General features: G+C 29.2%; 1 protein-coding gene across 2 annotated transcripts in view; it reads left to right on the forward strand.

Moving 5' to 3' along the window:
* The window catches only part of LOC117175661 (epidermal retinol dehydrogenase 2-like), a 97,074-nt gene that overhangs the window by 60,154 nt on the left and 17,970 nt on the right, over positions 1 to 18,950 (forward strand). For both annotated transcript variants that reach the window (XM_033365386.1, XM_033365387.1), the window contains exons 3-4: positions 6,433 to 6,557; positions 15,956 to 16,066. In XM_033365386.1, the coding sequence (XP_033221277.1) occupies positions 6,433 to 6,557; positions 15,956 to 16,066 (236 nt within the window). The remainder of the gene's footprint in view (positions 1 to 6,432; positions 6,558 to 15,955; positions 16,067 to 18,950) is intronic.

Genomic DNA, 18,950 nt, shown 5'->3' on the forward strand with positions numbered 1-18,950 from the left:
GTATAGAGCTCCAAGGAGATTATGTTGAAAAATAAAAAAAAATTTACCCAAAAAAAATTGTTTTTATACTTCATTCTAAGGACTTATTGAACTACCCTCGTGTCTTGGAAATTACATGTTGATGCGGTAGCGAAAAGAAGCAAAGCAGCCTTTTAGGCTAGCAGAGGCGCAAATGAAAAAATCTAGGGCCTAAAACCCAAGGTACTGGTTATAGATACTGGTCATATACAATAATTATTGGACCGATTATAACTTTAATCTCATTGATCTGGATGTCATGAACGATCATGTTTATTTCCAGGTATCAAATGAAAAACCTATAGAAAGAGTCTTTTGTCTAGCCACTACTGGAGGAATGAGAGCAATCCAAAAACCGGAATTGGAATCCTTCTCGGGGATACCACTGCTGCATCTTCTAATTAGGCAAAGGGTGGAAAAAGAGTTGTATAAACTATTATACAGTAAAGAGTGTGTTGACAGGAAACGAAATCCTTTCCATGTATTCTGATAATATACTGAAACAATACTCGCTCATGAAGCCCTTTTAGGTGATTTTCCCAAACAGAAAGGACTGACGTGATGAATAGAGAAGTAATTTATTTACAACCGGAGAACATTTTCGGTAACGGATGGCTCTAAAGACTCCCTTGACTCTGTGTATTGAGTATTCGAGATGAAACCTAGTGCTGAACTAACAATAGCAGTAGCCAAATTTCCTACCGCATTTCAAGCTGAAATTGTGGCTATTAAGGCCAACCTAAAAGAGATTCGTGAATGTGGGTTTATTGATCAATACGGATACAAAACTAAAGAAGCAGTTGCAAACAATGGCCCCGACTCTGATGGAACGGCTCGAGTACTTCCCTAGCTACTTCTGGAATTTAATACGGAGAAAATAAATACAACTATGATGAAGATGGCATAATGAAAATAATCGGAGATGCACTTGTAAATGGTGTTATAGATGAATAAAAAGAGAGGTTATCGTGGCTACAAAAGCTGTGGAGAATGTTCTCAAGAAAATAAAGGACTTCTGTGCTCTGCATGGAAATATGCATCTGCAGATCAAGGAGGGTGTGCAGGAGTCGTTGGTGACTACAGACTGCCCCCAACAGTACAACGATCTCAAAGATTGCTAAACCCTTTATTATATCGGTCTTCTCAGTTATCAATTGGGGAAACAGATAAGAGTGCAGAGCCAAGACAACTTCGGCACCTGTCTTCTGAAAGAGAGCGAGATAAATTACCATCAGTCCCCAGGAGGTAAACAATCCATTGCCGGAGATTAACAGGCCCTAGTCCCCAGAACAAGGGTCACGAAACCAGGTCCCGAAACAACAAGCCGCAGTGGAAAGGAAAAAAGTGAATGAAAATCAACAAGGAGGAACCGAGAAGTGTATGTCCAGAAGCGGTTCTTCTCAAACTATCTGAGAGGACGAGCTATCCTCAAGTTCTGAGAAATCTCGAGCAGAAGGTGAAACCTGATGAACTTGGCGTAAAAATCATGGAAGTTAGGGAAACCAGAAGCGGATGTTTTCATAGAGTTTGATACTGAACCTGAAGTTAGAACAAAACTGATTACTGCTATCAAAGAAATAAGGATCACCTCGATGAAAAGAGCCTTCAGGAGAAGCATGAAAGCCAACAGATCAAAAGATGCTACCACTGCCAAAGTGTTTGACACTTGGAAACAAACTGCTGTTAGAGATATGGCGTGCGATCATCTACTGGTGACAATGATACGTGCGGCCTTCAGGGGGGCACCCCCGAACAGGAAGCCTTAAAAAGCAGCATCGAAAGACAAGCATGTCAACCAGGAGATTGCTGACGCATGACGTTATCGCCTATAACTCATGGCTCTGAAGTAATGCGAAAGTGTTTCTGGTGACATAGGTGGGCAGGATTCAGAGGAGGTGGGCTTTAGTGGGTAGTATTTTACTTTAATCCCAGACTCTGTGCCTAAATGCATTCCCAATTTCTCGCGAAAAATACCAAGCGGCTTTAAAGGCCCTCTGATTCAAGAAGATTACAATGAGATTTATCTGAAGTTGCCTACAAGAACTTCTCGAAGTATCTGGTAAAAAGTGGGTCAACTGGATCTGGGAACCAAAATATTGAAAATAACGATAAAGCTGAAATGCTTCTAAGAATTGCGACTATGAAAGCTCGACCATTTTTATAAAAGTCTGGGAAACTACTAAACTTGGTAAGAAAGTAGGAGAAAGTTCCTCTGCAACTTAAAGATGCACCTTATATGAAGATCTTTTTCGTCAAACTTTACGTAACGAATTTATTCCATGAAGAACTTTATTCCATTAATAAAGATGATTAAACAGAACAACAGATTCAGAGTGTTAATGAATCTTGTAATAGTCAATTTTTTACAAAAACCAATGTAAGTTTCAACCACACAGCAGGGCTTTATCAAGATCCATAACCCAAGCCAAATTAAAAAAATTAAAATAAATTGATTTTTTATTCATAACAATTTGGTTCTTAATAAATTTACTTAACGTAGAATGTTTTGGTTCTTTCATAGTGTAGGAAGCACAGTCTTTTGACATTCTCATCAAGAGAAGGTATTAGATTTGTGCACAATTTGACCCCCCCCCCCCTTCGTTTTAATGTCCACGTTTTGAGACCCCCTGAATCCAAAAAACAGTTTTTTTACGCGCGCGTGTGTGTGTGTGTGTGCGCGTGGATTTGTAGTTTGTTAGCACGATAACTTTCGAAAGAATTAACAGATTGGATTAGCCTTTGGTACACTCTTTCAGTGTCCTAAAATAAAGATCAAGTTCGTTAGCCAACCATTTTGGGTGAAAATTCAAAAAGTGAGAGTATTTTGAAAATTCTTGAGACCACTTTTTTCAAAATTCAAACATTGTTTGTACGGATTATCAAAGTATTCAATCAGATGAGCAATTTACTGCAGTGACTTTTTTTTATAAAACCAACATTTACCACAGTTATAGCATTTACAAAATTTCAAAAAACACAAGAAAATCAACATTTTAAGCCAAATAACGCATGATATGGAAAAATATCAAGAGAATAAAACTGTTTTTTTTTTCAATGTCCTACAAGATTGTTTAAACGCCTTTTTGATTTTTTTTAAATTGAAAATTCCAATTTTGACAGAATAAAAAAAAATTAAAAATTAAATAATTACATTTTATGGTTAAAATGTGCAAAAAGGGTAAAAAGGTGACTCAACAAAAATTGTGCATTTCAAAAATATCTACAAATTTGTTATAGATAACTTTTTGATAGCATGTATATTTTGTGTTTTAATTGTGAAACACGATATTAACAATAAAAAATCGGCTCGCTGCGTGGGCACATTCTCATCACAACTTATGTTTTTTAATTTCTTTTTCGTCTTATGTATGGGTTAATAAAAAAATTACTTTTTTTTAATGTTCTTAATGCTATTTTTCACAAGAAAAAACCAAAAACAGAAGTATCAAAATATTATTCATGGCAAATTAATGACTTTTTACATTCTCATCAAGAGAAGGAATTAGATTTGTGTAAAATTTGACCCCCCCCCCCCGTTTTTGTTAAATGTCCACGTTTTGAGTCCCCCTGAATCCGAAAAATAGTTTTTTACGAATGTCTGTCTGCGTGTGTGTGTTTTTAGATTTTTAGTTTTATTATCACGATGACTTTCAAAAGAATTAACAGATTGGATTGACCTTTGGTATAATCTTTTAGTGTTCTAAAATAAAGGTCAAGTTCGTAAACCAGTTATTTTGAATCAAAATTTAAAAATTGAGCACGTTTTCAAAAATTTTGAAACCACCTTTTTCCAAGATTTCAAAATTCTATGAACGGTTATTCATAGTACTAAGAAACTCAAATAATTTATCCTAATGACTTTTTCCATAAAAAGAAAATGATCAGAGTTAAAGTATTTTCAAAATCAAAAAAAAAAAAACTAAAATGAACATTTCAAGTCAAAAAACGCATGATATGAAAAAAAGCCACAAAAAGAAAAACTTTTCTTTTTGCAAGCTGTACAAGATAATCATAACAACTTTTTCAATTTGGTGGAAAAGTTGAAAATTCAAAATTTGATTGTACCAAAAATTTTTGAAACCACATTTTTTCAAGATTTCAAAATTCTATGTACAATTATTCATAGTACACAGAAACTCAAACAATTTATTTTTATGACTTTTTTCTGTAAAAACAAAATTATCAGAGTTAGAGCATTTTAAAAATCCAAAAAAACAAACTAAAATGAACATTTTAAGCCAAACAACGCACGATATGAAAAAAAGTTACAAAAAGAAAAACGTTGGTTTTTGAAAGCCCTACAAGCTTATGATAACAACTTTTTTAATTTGGTCGAATAGTTAAAAATTGCAAATTTGATTGTACCAAAATTAATGAAAAATCCAAAAATTCCATTTTTTGTCCAAACTATGAAAGATACCAAAAAAAATGAATAAGCTAAAATTGCGCGCCCTGGAAAGACCTACAAATGTATAATAAATCACTTCTTGATAGGATGCGTAGATTTTGTTTTTAGTCGAAAATAAACATTAGGAATAAAAAATAAAATTTTTTGGACTAGCAATACAAGCTACGAAAAAAGGAGACAAAACTTGTTCATCAAAAAAAGATCTATAATTTTAGATAGGACACGTATTTTTTGCTTTAGCCGTAAAAATTAAAATTCAAAATAAAAATATTAAATTTTTTTGAAAATGACACAACGTACAAACTAAAATTAACAGGCAATTTGAATACAATTTAAAGCAAAATAAGAAACAAATATAAAAATAATAATGATAAATACAATTTGCTCTTTATTTTGCAATTTTTGAATAAGCAATCCCAGTCAGAGTTACATAAAAAATGTATCATATTTAATATAAAAGTGTTGTGTATAATGTAGAAAAGTTGACATTTTGGACAAATCGAGTGCGAAGCACGAGATACGTGATGAGAATGCGTTGGTTAAAGCCGAAAGCACTTTAGCAACCCGTGCAGAAATTTCGATCTGCCCCCGATCGGGGCCAGACCAGTCCAGATCGGGTCCCGATCGGGAATCCTGGTCGGGGCCAGATCGCGGATGAAACACACACCCAGATCGGGGCCAGGTCGGGAGACCCGATCGGTAAATCCGATTTAGTAATTAGATTTAATATGAGTAAACTAGAAACTATCGAATGGTCATCTCCTTTCGAAGACCACCCTAATATTTTGAATTTCCAATTAAGTTAATTTAATTTAAAATAAAAGTACGACATGCACGAAAAGAAGAGGTTTCAGACTACAAAATTTAATTATACTTTTGAGAAACGTAAGATTATTGTAGATGGTATCAGTTTCGAGAAAAAGGTTAGTTTTTATGAAAAAAATGGATGATAACCAGAAATATTTTAATTAACAATTTTAATTTCTTGAAAAAAATTTTATCTATAAAACTTCTTAACAAATTAGAAAAACTTTTTTCGCAAATGATTCCCTACAACTTGACATTTTCGAGTGCTTCCAAAGTTAAAAAGCAATATAGAGCAAACAACTTTTAAACAAAAATGAAAAGTTTTGAATTAAATATTTCTGGTTATTTTAAATAATATTTACAGAATATGCATTTAATTAATTTGTATTATTATTTATTAATTTCGACCCAATGGACATTTTTATATGTTGAAATGTCATTATTTATGATAAAAAATAAAAATAAATTTGTTTAGCATTTTAAACTTCACGCGAAACCAATTAGATGCCGATGCGACGCATGCGCAGTTGAGTAACTAGCTCTTGTTGGAATCCCTACACAATTGGCATTTTTCATTTTGATTGAACTACTTCATTCTGAAATTCATATTATGAAAATTTGTCCTTAATGTATGCCTGTAATGAATTTATTATTAATACAGAATCAAAGTTTCAATAACAGAATCGATTGTATCACATATTTTATTCTTATAACCTAAAAAAATTACAATTTTGTGCATACTCCAATCCATTTTTTGTCAACAGATTTGGTAATTATAATTCTACATTAAATATAAAAACCTTTAGTTCTTAAATAATAATTGGAAACAAAAGAACTTGATAAATTTTATAACATAATAAATTTGACTCATTTGACTCAATTTTACTGCACTATCAGAAAACATCAAGCAGCACTAGTTCTGCGAGCGCATAGAGATGGAGTTTCAGTAGGAAATCGGCCTGGCCCGGTCGGGCCCAGATATGGGCCACAGAGTTCTACCGATCAGGGCCAGATCGGGAAATCCGATCGGGGCCAGATCGGTATTAAGTTTGAAATCGGGCGATTTCTGCACGGGAAAAGAGAGTTCAAAATCAAAAAATTACAGTTGTCAGTCCGCGCTCGAGGACCATAATAATTCTGTTTGTCTATGAAAAAGACACTTTTTAAATTTTTAACACAAGTTCTGTTTTGTGTTTCAGGTATTGATGAGACAGTAAAGCTGGTGCAAGCTTCTGGTGGAACTTGCTACGGTTACGTGTGCGATCTCTGTGATCGGGAGGATGTCTACAAAAAAGCAAAAATTCTGAGACAAGAAGTTGGCAGAGTAAGTAAAAAAAACTCTTAAATTAAAATTTTGAAGCGACTGAAATCAACAAACAATGAAATGCAGTCAGAAATACGTGAAATGTATTTTGTTACTGTAAAAAAAAAATGAAAAAAGGAAACACAATCTTAAGAAATGCAAACATTATAGCTTGATTAGAACTGATGAAATCTTTTCTCAGATAAAAAAAAAATAAGAAAAATCATGCACAAAATGCACATGAAAAATTATGCGTCATGCACAAAATAATTTATAGTTTTTTGATCAATATATAGTAGCCGGCACCTGTTACTGATGCATGAATAAATTATGAAAAGGTGGGTTTCCGGCAAAACAAGCAAGTTTTTTGCATCCAAGACCTTGACCGTTTAACTTCAATGTAATGAACGGGCCCAATAAAATTATAAAAAACGCCTTTTGTTTTTGTGAAAAACATTAAATACTTAAATAAATACTTGAATAATATTTTTTTGAAATTCCGTTATTTACGCAGGGTTTCTACTCACCTGGAAAACCTGAAATTATCAGGGCAGTTTTTTAAAGTCATGGATTTTTTTCGAGAGCGTGCATTTTTTTAAAATTCTAATATCAAATTACCTAATAATTTTTTTAATTTGCAAACAGAGCTTAATATTACTAGATTTAACTATTTTGCTGAAAAGTCGTTTTTCTTTTGGTTGGTAATAAATTTGTTTAATGAAAATTTAACTAACTTAATAATTAAAAAAAAATGTCACTTTAAAATTTAACTATTTTGTTGGAAACTAGGTATTTGTTGCTTTAAAATTAATTTATTAGTTTAAAAATGTATCTAATCCAGTCGACTATTACATAATTATAATGACAAATTTTTAGCTGAAAATATTTTCTTCATTGAAAATATACCTATTAAGTTTTTAGTTGAAAACTTATTTTTGTAATTTCAACTATTCTAGTTCAAGATTCATCATTTTAGTGAAAAATTTATCACTTTGGTCGAAAATTCGTTTTTTAAAATTAATTTCGTTTTTATCTGGAAATGTAACTAATCCAATTAAATATTTCATAATTTTAGTTAAACATTCATCTCTTTGATTGCACATCTATATATATCGTACTTAACTAAAAATTTGCCTATTCAATTTGTCTTGGAAAATTTATCTTTTAATTGAAATTCATGTATTTTATAGAAAATTAATCCTTTTTGGTAGAAATGAATCTTCTTGATTGAAAATTCATCCTTTTTTTTTTAAATTTAACTATTCCAGTTCAAGAGAAATCATTTGTGTTGATAATTTATCACTATGGTTGAAAATTGAAACATTTTGTTGAAAATTCCTTTTTTTTGTTTGTTTCAAATTAAAATTTTCAGATGAAAATTAAACTTAATCCAGTTAAATATTCTATCATATCAGTTAAAAATTCATCTCTTTGGTTAAACATTTATGTTTTTCATTAAAATTTTAACTTTTTTTGTAGAAAATTTATCTGTTTTGCAGAAAAGAAAGAAATAAAAGAAAATAAATAAAAGAAAAGAAATAAAAGAAAGATACAAGAAACAAATAACTGGCAGTTCCTCAGTGGTGACAAGACACGGTGCAAGGAAAAAAGTATTTTATTTGGATCTGTTGGAAAAAGTATAATTATTTAATGCGTCTAACTAAACCAATTTTCTAATTTCGGAAAATTAAAGGATTGAATAAATGACTTAACTTCAACTTTTTTAATGAATATTAGTTTATTATTTGAACATAAAATACATCCTCTTGGATTGAAAATTATTCTTTTTCTGTTAAAAATCCAAATGTCTTCTGTTAAATTCAATCATTTCGTTAAAAATTCAACTATTGTTGAAAATGGCCTTAAAAAATTGACTTGATTGCCCAAAATTCATTTAAAAATTATTTATAAATTTACGGAAATTTTCGGTAATTTATAGTAGTTTTACAGCTAAATATGGCACCTTACCATAAATTACACCAAATTCAATTTTAAACATTTTTATAAATTTCCGGGAGTTTATTAAACTTTTTGGTATTTTATGTTTGTATTCCGTGTAATTTATGATAACTTCCCATAAATTGTCCAAGTTCAATTAAAAATTTTTTATAAATTTCAGGACATTTTCGGTCATTTATGGTATTTTGACAGGTAAATATGATAAATCACCGCAAAATTCTATTTTCCGCTACCAAAATCAGTCAGATGTCACTGATTCGTTTGAAGAGAGGGTTTTTGGGTTTACATATATATACAGGGTGGACACGCTGGGGCTTACATACATGGCGCGTTGAATGCTACCCGAGTTGCACAATAGCAGAGGAGAAGCCATTATACAGGGGTATTTTCATATTTCGCGCCTTTAAAGTTTCATTCGGATTGGCCATTCCGTCAAGTCCGTGCATCTTCGGATCAAGTTTACGATAGTTTCCATGGTTGCGTTCGAAACTTCAAACGGATACAAGTGTAAAAACAATATAGGTTATGTTATATAGTAATTACAAATAATAAAAGTGTTTAATTAATAATGAAGTGAGACATGTGAACTGAGAAGTAAACATAATTTTTTTTTCTTTGCTAATACCATTATAGAATAGCTGCTCAGTGACAAATACTATAAAATAGTAATAATATTCTGCGCTTCCAGTGGGCGAAGAGTGAATGGTGTTTAACGCTTATTTTTACTGCATAAAAAAAGGTATGTTATGAATAGACAGGATATGTTTTTAATAAAGTGAATAAAATATTACATGCGTAAACTTTAAATTGACATGGCCTATATTTACTGACAGCGACTAGGGCAAACAGGTGAATCTGAACATAACCGCTTGAAGTTTCTAACGCAACCATGGAAACTCTCATAGACTTGATCCGAAGATGCACGGACTTGGCCGAATGGCCGATCCGAATGGAACTTTAAAGGCGCGAAATATGAAAATACCCCTGTATAATGGCTTCTCCCCTGCTATTGTGCAATTCGGGTAGCATTCAACTGGCCATGTATGTAAGCCCCAGCGTGTCCACCCTGTATATATTATATATAAAAGGCATCTTTGATAATTATAATGAAAGCAGCATTTTTTAAAGAAAGGCTCTCAAATGGCTTTTAGTGCTAAAACTATTGCCGAGTCACTATAGTCTGTCTCAGTTGTATAGCAATCGCTAGAGGGGAGCATTATGAAAGTCTACATTCTACATTACGCCATAGGATTGCAATACCTATGTCTTCGCGATATGTGGCACGCCCGACCTGTTTCAGAAGACAGAAGAACAAAATTTGTTATTTTCATTAGCAAAAAGTTGCAATTTGACCCAAAAAGATGACATTTCTACTAAAAAATAGGAGTTTTTTAAACGAAAGAGAAATTTCAAGGACGTTCACTATAGCTAACGGCTGGCTTCAAAATTTAATGATCTATACAGGAAAAAAAATCCATTCACTTGCATTTCAATGGGTTTTGAGGTCTTCTGAATTGCGTATCTATTACTGGAATTCTAGATAGGTTAGAATGAGTTTCGAATAATAAATCAGCTTTTTTAAACGGCCACGTAATTTTTATTCGGACCCATTCAGTAGCAATTATGCATCAGCATTAATCGATAGAAGAACAAGAGTTCCGATAGAGAATTATCAATTTAAATTAAGAAATTTCAATTTAAATATCTTAAAGTATTTACTGAAAATAGTTATATAGGCCACTTTTAAAAAAATCCTGACATAGATATAGTCTACTTTTATTCATAGACTATTTATTTTCAAGTATTTTAATTGATTTTGTTGAACATTGTTTTTCACATATTTGCATCACACCACATCTGAATGTTTAAAATTTATTTATATATTTTATACGTCAAAAACTTTTTTTTTTAATTTACGTTTTTAAATTTTATCACTGAAAGTGAAAAATTAAAAGGTTCCAATTTTTAGGTATGAAACTTCACATTCACATTATATTAATCTCAAATTCACAAAAACTATCACTCACGTTTTATGTTATAAAAATTATCTTTCTCAAAAATGCGGATATGGGTTTTCGAGCAAATAGTTTAAATTTCCAACAAAATAGTTTAAGCTTCATCCACGAAAATAAATTTCTACCTAAAACACGAACTTTCATCAAAATACATGAATTTTTCATCAAATAGTTGAATTTTCTACTAAAAATATCAATTTCTAACCAAAAATGTCAAAGTTAAATTATCGAAAAAATTAATTATCAACAAAAAAACTAAATTTCAACATAATATTTAAATTTTCAAAAAAAAATTCATTTGCAACCTACACATATGTATTTTTAAAATAAAAACTCTAATAATATTTCAACTACAAAAGGTGAAATTTCTAACAATTACTTAAATTTTGAACCAAAAAGTTTAACTTTTCAACAACAACAAAAATAGATTTTCAACCAAATACTTAATTTTTTAACCAAATACTTTAATTTTCAATATAAAAAGATGAATTCTTAACAGAAAAGATTAATTTCATACCGAAAAAAATGTTATTTCGACTAAAAAACATAAACTTTGAACCAAACATGTCAAAGTTAAATTTCCAATCAAATGTTAATTTAAGAAATAAGCAGTTTCAATAAAATAGTTGAATTTTTCAAATAAAGAGATGAATTTTCAACTAAAGTGATGAATCTGCAAACAAGAAAATAACCTTTTCACAAAGCAATTCAACTTCTAATACAAAAAAAAAGAACAAATTTTCAACCAAAAAGAGGAATTTTCAACAAAATAATTGAATTTTTAACCGAATAGTTAAATTTTTAATTTGCAAAGATGAATTATTAACCAAGAAGACGAATTAGCAATCCAGACGTTTCTACAAAAAAAAGAGGAATTTTTGACAAAGCACATGAAAAGTTTAACTTCCAGTGGGAACATAATTTCCAAATAAAAAAATAATTTGCAATGAATTATTCAAATTTTGCAACCAAAAAAAGATGATTATTTAACAAAAAAGATAATATTCAGTCAAAAAGTTGTATATTGACTCGAAAAAGATTTTTATTGTTTTTGCGCACAAAACAAAAACTGCGCATTCTATATAAAATAATTTTTAAAAAATATAGCTCCTTTTTGGATAAACAAGTTTTGTCTCATTTTTTTCGAAACTTGTGTTAGTAGTCCAAAAATTTTATTTTTAATGTGATTTTTTACAACTGAAAACAGAAACTACACGTCCTATTGAAAAGTAATTCATAACAAATTTGTATATCTTTTCAGGACGCGTAATTTTAGGGAATTCATTTTTTCGTATCTTGCATAGTTTGACCAAAAATGGAATTTTTGGATTTTTAATTATTTTTCGTACGATCAAATTTTGAATTTTCAACTATTCGACCAAATTAAAAAAGTTGTTATGACAATCTTGTAGGACTTATAAAAATCAACGTTTATCTCATCTTAATTTTTATTCATATCATGCGTTTTTTGGATTAAAATTTTGAATTTATTTTTTTGGATTTTGAAAATGCTCTAACTCTGATCATTTTTTTTTTATTGAAAAAAGTCATAAGGATAAATTGTTAAAATTTCGCAGTAATATGACATACAATTTTTAATCTTGAAAAGTGTGGTTTCAAAAATTTTGAAAATGCGCTTATTTTTTGAATTTTCATCCAAAATTAATTTCAAACCAAAACGACAAATTTTCTACTGCCAGTTGAATTTTCAAGTAAAATGATGAATCCTCAACAATTATTCATTAACAAATTGGTTCAATGTCTTTAACCATATAGAATTTTTAACAACAAAAAAAAGAATTCTCAACGAATAATGTAATAGATTGTTTAACCAAAAAATGTAATCCTAAATCAAAAGTATTTCAATTTTTAGCACCAAAATATAAATTTACAACAACAAAGATCAACTTTCTGCCAAGAAAGTTGAATTTTCGACTCATAATGAGGAATTTTCAACAAATAGTTGATTTTTCAACCAAAAAGGATTATTCTTAAACAAAATTGTTGAACATTTGTTCTTTTTGGAGAAAAGTAAAATATGTGTCGTGGAACGAAGAAACCATCCTTAGAACCGAAAAATCGATTTTCCAATTTTTATTGATTCTGAATAATGAAGGTTTTTACTATCGAATAAAAAAAATCCACATTGCTCGACGATCACAATCGAATTTTCTGGAGCTCATTGCATGAGGGCCCCTTTGCTATACCTGTTCGTCTTCCTTTCACTTTGATCTGTTTTTTCTCGTAATCTCATTTTCGGTCGAAAGTTTGCTCTCTTCGTTCCACGTCACACAAAACAATACTTAGCACTCTCTCATCAGCCTTAAAGGTATTAAAGTTAAAAAAATATTTTCCTTCATGGTTGATTGATTCTTAGAGTTTATCATCCATTAAATTTTCACGTTCCGTACAATTCTTTTCCTTTTACACTTTACATAATTATAATTAAAGTAGATACGGCACGTTTAAACGTGATATTTGTAAACAGGTTTTGTTGGATCTTTTTTCTCGTAACTTTCGTCGTTTTTCCACAGATATATATATATATATATTTTTTTTAATTTTTGAGCGTTATTTTTCACGAATAAAACAAAAAGTACGCATGCTATCAAGAAGTGATTCGTAACGAAATTGTAGATCTTTTTTGGGATAACCATTTTTGTTCATTCATCTTTTTTCGTATCCTACATAGTTTGTCCACAAAATGGAAGTTTTTATTTTCCATTATTTTTTGTGCAATCGAAATTTGTATTTTCGATTTTTGAAGAAAATCCAAAAATTGGTTATGATAATCTTGTAGGGCTTTCAAAAAGAAATGTTTTTTTTTCTCCTTATTTTTTTTTATATCGTGCGATTTTTGGCTTCAAATTTTGATTTTCGTTTAATTAACCATCTACCGTCCTTAAATTTTTTTTAATTTGTTTACTTTGAGTTTTTTAAGAATGTTATGCCTAAGGTGCAGTGTATATAAAAAAAATTTTCAGCTCATTAGCCTTCTGACTAACATATAAATCAATACTATAAAAAATGCCATTCATCTTAAAGTAATATTTAAAAAATGCCAAGGCTGAGAATTTTCTTTTTATCGAAAAAAGTCATAATGATAAATTGTTTTTTTCTTTTTAATACTATAAATATCCGTACATAGAATTTTCAAATTCAGAAAAAAGTGGTCTCAAACATTTTCAAAATGCGCTCACTTTTTGAATTTTTATCAAAAATGTTTGTTTCACGAACTCGTCCTTTCTTTTAGGGCCTAAAAAAAGTGTGCCAAAGATGAATTTAATTCGTTCATTTTTTCGAGAGTTATCGTGTTTACGGACGGACAGGCGGACGGACGGACAGACAGACGCCATCGTGAAAACCTTATTTTCGGATTCAGGGGGTCTTGAAACGTGGAGATCCGTTGAAAAAGTGTGTTGTCAAATTTCCGACAATTCTAATACTTTCTCAATCATAAATGATGAGAATGTAATAATTATTTATTTAACCCTTTCCGGCATACATTTTTCAGGGAAACGAGTTTTCATGAAAATCGGTACATTGGGGTTTTTGGGGTCGCTGATTACGAATCTGAACTCAGATTTTGAAAATTCAAAATGGCGGGTCCAATATGGCGGCTAACATTTGGCATATTTTTTTCCTGAAAATTGGTATAAGGGGGTTTTTGGGATCACTGATCACGAATCTGAACTCAGATTTAGAAAATTGAAAATGGCGGATCCAATATGGCGACTTAAATTTAAAATATTTTTGAATTTTTTTTAGAATATACAGGGGTTTTTTTAATCGCTAATGACGAATTCGGCCTCAGATTTTAACATTCAAAATGGCAGATCCAATATGGCGGCCAAACTTTGGAATTTTTTATTTCGAAAATTGGTGTACAGAGGTTTTTAGTATCTTTGATCACGAATCTGAACTTAGATTTTGAACATTCAAAATGGCTGGCAAAATTCAAAAAATTGCTAAATTGTTTTTTGAAAGTTGGCACAGGCAGGGGATCGCTGATCTTGAATCTGTATTCAAAATGACAAATATTTAGAATATTGAGGTTTGGAAAAATATACAGCTACTCACTTAAAACATGGATTAGTACAAATTTTTTGAATTTTCAAAATCTAGATTCAGATTCGTGATCAGTGACTCCAAAAATCCTTGTACACTAATTTTTTTTAAAATCCCGAAAACTTTATTATTTTGACCGTGTATTCGTCATTTTGGATTTTCAAAGTCTGATTTCAGATCGTGGTCAGTGACCCCAAAAACATCTGTATACCAATTTTCAGATAAAAAATCCAAAAATATTCCAAGTTTCGGGCGCCATCTTGGATCCGCTATTTTAAATTTCCAAAATCTGAGTTTATATTCCTGATCACTGACCCCAAAAACCCCTGTATACCAATTTTCAGATAAAATCCAAAAATATTCCCAATTTCGGCAGCCATATTGGATCCGCCATATTGAATTTTCAAAATCTGAGTCCAGATTCGTATTCAGCGACCCCAAAAATCCTTAAGTACCCATTTTCATAAGGATATAATGGAAAGTTTAAAAAAAAATGAATTTCTTCAACAAAAAAGGCTTTTTTCATCTTTGTTTATAAGTATTAACAAATTATATAAAAAATTTAGACACTTCGCACAAAAATTTCAATTTTCTATCATCCTGCGACCATGAAATTAAAAAAAAGCTGTGTAAAATCCAATAAAAACTACTCTGCAATCGCAAAAAATGATATGAAAAAAGGTGGGGATACGGTATTCCCACCTTGCCGCAAAGGTTAATCATATTAATTTAATAGCACACATGTGACGTAGAACGAAGAAACCAGCCTTAGGACCGAAAATGAGTTTACGAAAAAAAAAAAAAAAATTCAGACTCAATCTAAACGAAAAAATCGATTTTTTAATCCGAAGGCTGATTATTAATTGAAATTAATTGCTTTTTCAACTACATTAATATTTTTAATCAATAGTCACCTACTCTAGGATTATTATCTATTGTTATTTTTCACCACATTCATTACTTTTGACCTAGAAAAAAAAATTCCAAGTTAATTACTACAGAAGATTTCCTACATATTTAAAAAAAATCTCATGCAAAAATATCTTGAGTGTGTGCGATTAACTGAACACACATTAACACTTTGAACGTTTAGGTTAGCAAACATTTTGATGTGGTAATTTGTTCTCCTCGAGTTGCCGATGATTGTATTTCTCATTCTTATTTCTTTTAAAGCCCAGTCTTTAGGACTGAAGCTACTATAAATTATGGTAATCATTGTGCAACAAATATGCATAAACTATTTATAGAATAATACTAATCCTTACAAAAATTTCTGTCAGCAAATACATTGAAAAAGGAAAAAATAGAAATAACTTGACTCATTTAATAATGAGTATTAGTATTATTTATATAAAAACACAATTAATTTGTTTTCAGGTGGCGATTCTGGTAAATAATGCTGGAATAGTGATTGGCAAAAAGTTCCTCGACACTCCAGATGAACTTCTCATTCGAACAATGGATGTTAATATCATGAGCCATTTTTGGGTAAGTTGAAATTGTTCTCTGAAACTTGGATATAGAGAAAAATTATAATAAATCGCATTTAGCTCACTGTACATACTTTTTAACATTGTTTGATTTTGTACAAATTAGATTACTTTTCAAACAATTTATTAAATTTTCAACTAAAAGCATTTATTTTTAACCAAGAATCATTAAGTATCTACAGAAAAAGACGGAATTTCCAAGAAAATACATGAAATTTCAACCAAAAAGTTGACTTATCAACTAAAAAAGATAAAGTCTCAACCAAAAATGTAATAGATACATTTTCAATTTAAAAAATGAATTTTAAAAAAAACTTAAATTTTTACCAATGAGAAGAATCTTCAACTAATATTATAAATCTCTGACCAAGAAATAAATTTTAACAAAGTAGTTCAACTTTCAACCGAGCAATACAATTTTCAACCAAAGAAAATGAATTTTCAACCAAAAAGATTAATTCTCCATAAAAAATATGAATTTTTAACGAAGCATTAATTTTTAACAACAAAAAAAATTGACAACAATTTAGTTAAATGACTATTTTTTAAAATTGTTAAATTTTAAAGACTAATTTTCAACAAAATGTTTGAATTTTCAACCGAGAAGACTAATTTTTAACCAACTTTAACCAAAAAGGATACTTTTTAACAAAAATGTTTAATTTTCAACAAAATACTAAACATTTGACTTTTTAACTAAAAAAGGACCAATTTAAAATAAAATAAGAGTTTTATTTTAACTTGAAAAAATTAATTTTTTGCCGAAAAAATAGAAATTTCAAAAAAGCAGTTAATTTTTCAATTAAAGAAACGAAGTACCATAGAAGGAGATTAATTTTTTACCATAAAAGACAAATTTTCAACAAAATGCATTAATTTTAAACAATAAAAATTGTTCAATTTTTAAAACGAACTTTTGACAAAACGCATGAATTTTTAACTAAATAGTTTAATCTTCTACTAAAAAAGGTAAATTTTTACACAAATGGAACAAAATTCTCCTGAAAAAGACTAATTGAAAACTATGAATGGATGCATTTTCAAATAAAATTATGCATCTTCAACCAACAAATAAATTGTCAATAGAGTAGTTAGACTGATAACCAAAAAAGACGAATTTTTAACAACATAAATTTATTTTTAACCAAATATTCGAATTTTTAACGAAAGAAGAATAAATTACATTAAAAAATTCAAAATAAAAAAACAAAAGATTTTTTAGCAAAATTGTAGAATTTCCTACAAATTAGAATAATTTTTAACCAAATAAATGAATTTTCAACAAAAATTGGGATTTTTCTATCCAGAAGAATAATATGCAACAAAAAAAGAAAAAATGAAATGTCGACAAAATACATGATTTTTCAGCTGAGGAACAAACAAACCTTCATCAAAAATTAAATAATTACACTTCCAGTTCGAAAAATTAATTTAAAAAAAAAAACGATTTTCGATCGAATAGTCGAATTAAAAAAAAGTCTAACATAATTGTAGAATTTCCTAAAAGGTAGATGAACTTTTTACCAAATATTTAAACTTTTAACAAAAATCAATAATTTTACCGCTAGAAGATTAATTTTCAAAGAAAGAAAAGAAAGGACGAAATGTCAACGAAGTACGTGTTTTTCAAATGAGGCAAAAAAATTTCCACCGAAAATGAAATAATTACATTTTTAATTTTAAAAAATTAATTTTTACCAACAAAGAAAAACAAATTTTGAACAAAATATTCGAATTTTTAAAAAAACCAGTATATATAATTTTTTTAACCAAACAGTTGAATTTTCCATTAAAATCATAAATTTGCAATAAAAAAACCAAAACCAAGTTTCAACAAAATACATGATTTTTCAACTAAGGAAAATAAATTAAACCAAAAATAAAATAATTGCAGTCGAAAAATTAATTGTTAACAAACAAAAAAAAAACGAATTTTAAACTAATGCCAAAAATCGTCAATCAAAAAACTGAATTTTTAACAAAGTAGTTCAATTTTTAACTAAGTAGTTAAATGTTCAACTAAAAAAGATCAGTTTTTAACTAAAAATGGAATCTTTAAATTTTCAGTTAAAAAACTCAATTTCAAACCAAGAAAAAACGAATTTCCAACAGTGCAGTTAAACTAAAAAAATTATTTTTCACCTAAATAGGTGAATTTTCAACCAAAAGAAATGAGTTTTAAAAAAAAAATTACTTTTTAACAAAATTGTTGAATTTAAAAAAAAAACATCTAAATTTAAATAAAAGACACGAATCTTCCATTAAAACAAATAAATTTTTACTAAAAATGAAAGTTACATTTTAGGTTCAAAAAATTTATTTTAACACAAAAATTAACGAATTGTAAAGAAAATACTAAAATTTTCAAATAAACCTGTTATAACTAAAATAAAAAATCTTCAATCTAAAAACTGAATTTTCAGCAAAAAAGTTCAAATTTCAACCACCTAGTTGAATGTTTAACTAAAACATTTAAATTTTGAAGAAAAAATTGAATATAAAAATTTTTAGTCGAAAAAATTGATTTTCAACAACAAAAAACTAATTTGTAATCAAATATTTATGTTTTCAATAAAATCTTAATTTTCAACTAAAAAAAAAAATAAATTTTTACGAAGGGTCTCGTCGTTCCGAATTTTCGGGGTTACTAGTCCATCCCTTTTTTCAACTCAAAATTGAATAATTCAATTTACAATTTAAAAAATTAATTCTTTAACAAAAAATAATAACTTTCAACAGTATACGAGGGTAGTTCAATAAGTCCTTAGAATAAAGTATAAACCAATTCGAATTTGAGTTCTTCAATTTTAGCCATTGAAACGAAGCATGTGTGAACTCGGGCGTTGTCGTGATGAAAGAGAATTTTTTTTCTCGCCAAATGT

Source organism: Belonocnema kinseyi, chromosome 6 (genome assembly GCF_010883055.1).
Source record: "Belonocnema kinseyi isolate 2016_QV_RU_SX_M_011 chromosome 6, B_treatae_v1, whole genome shotgun sequence".
In the NCBI taxonomy this organism is placed as follows: Eukaryota; Metazoa; Arthropoda; class Insecta; order Hymenoptera; family Cynipidae; genus Belonocnema; species Belonocnema kinseyi.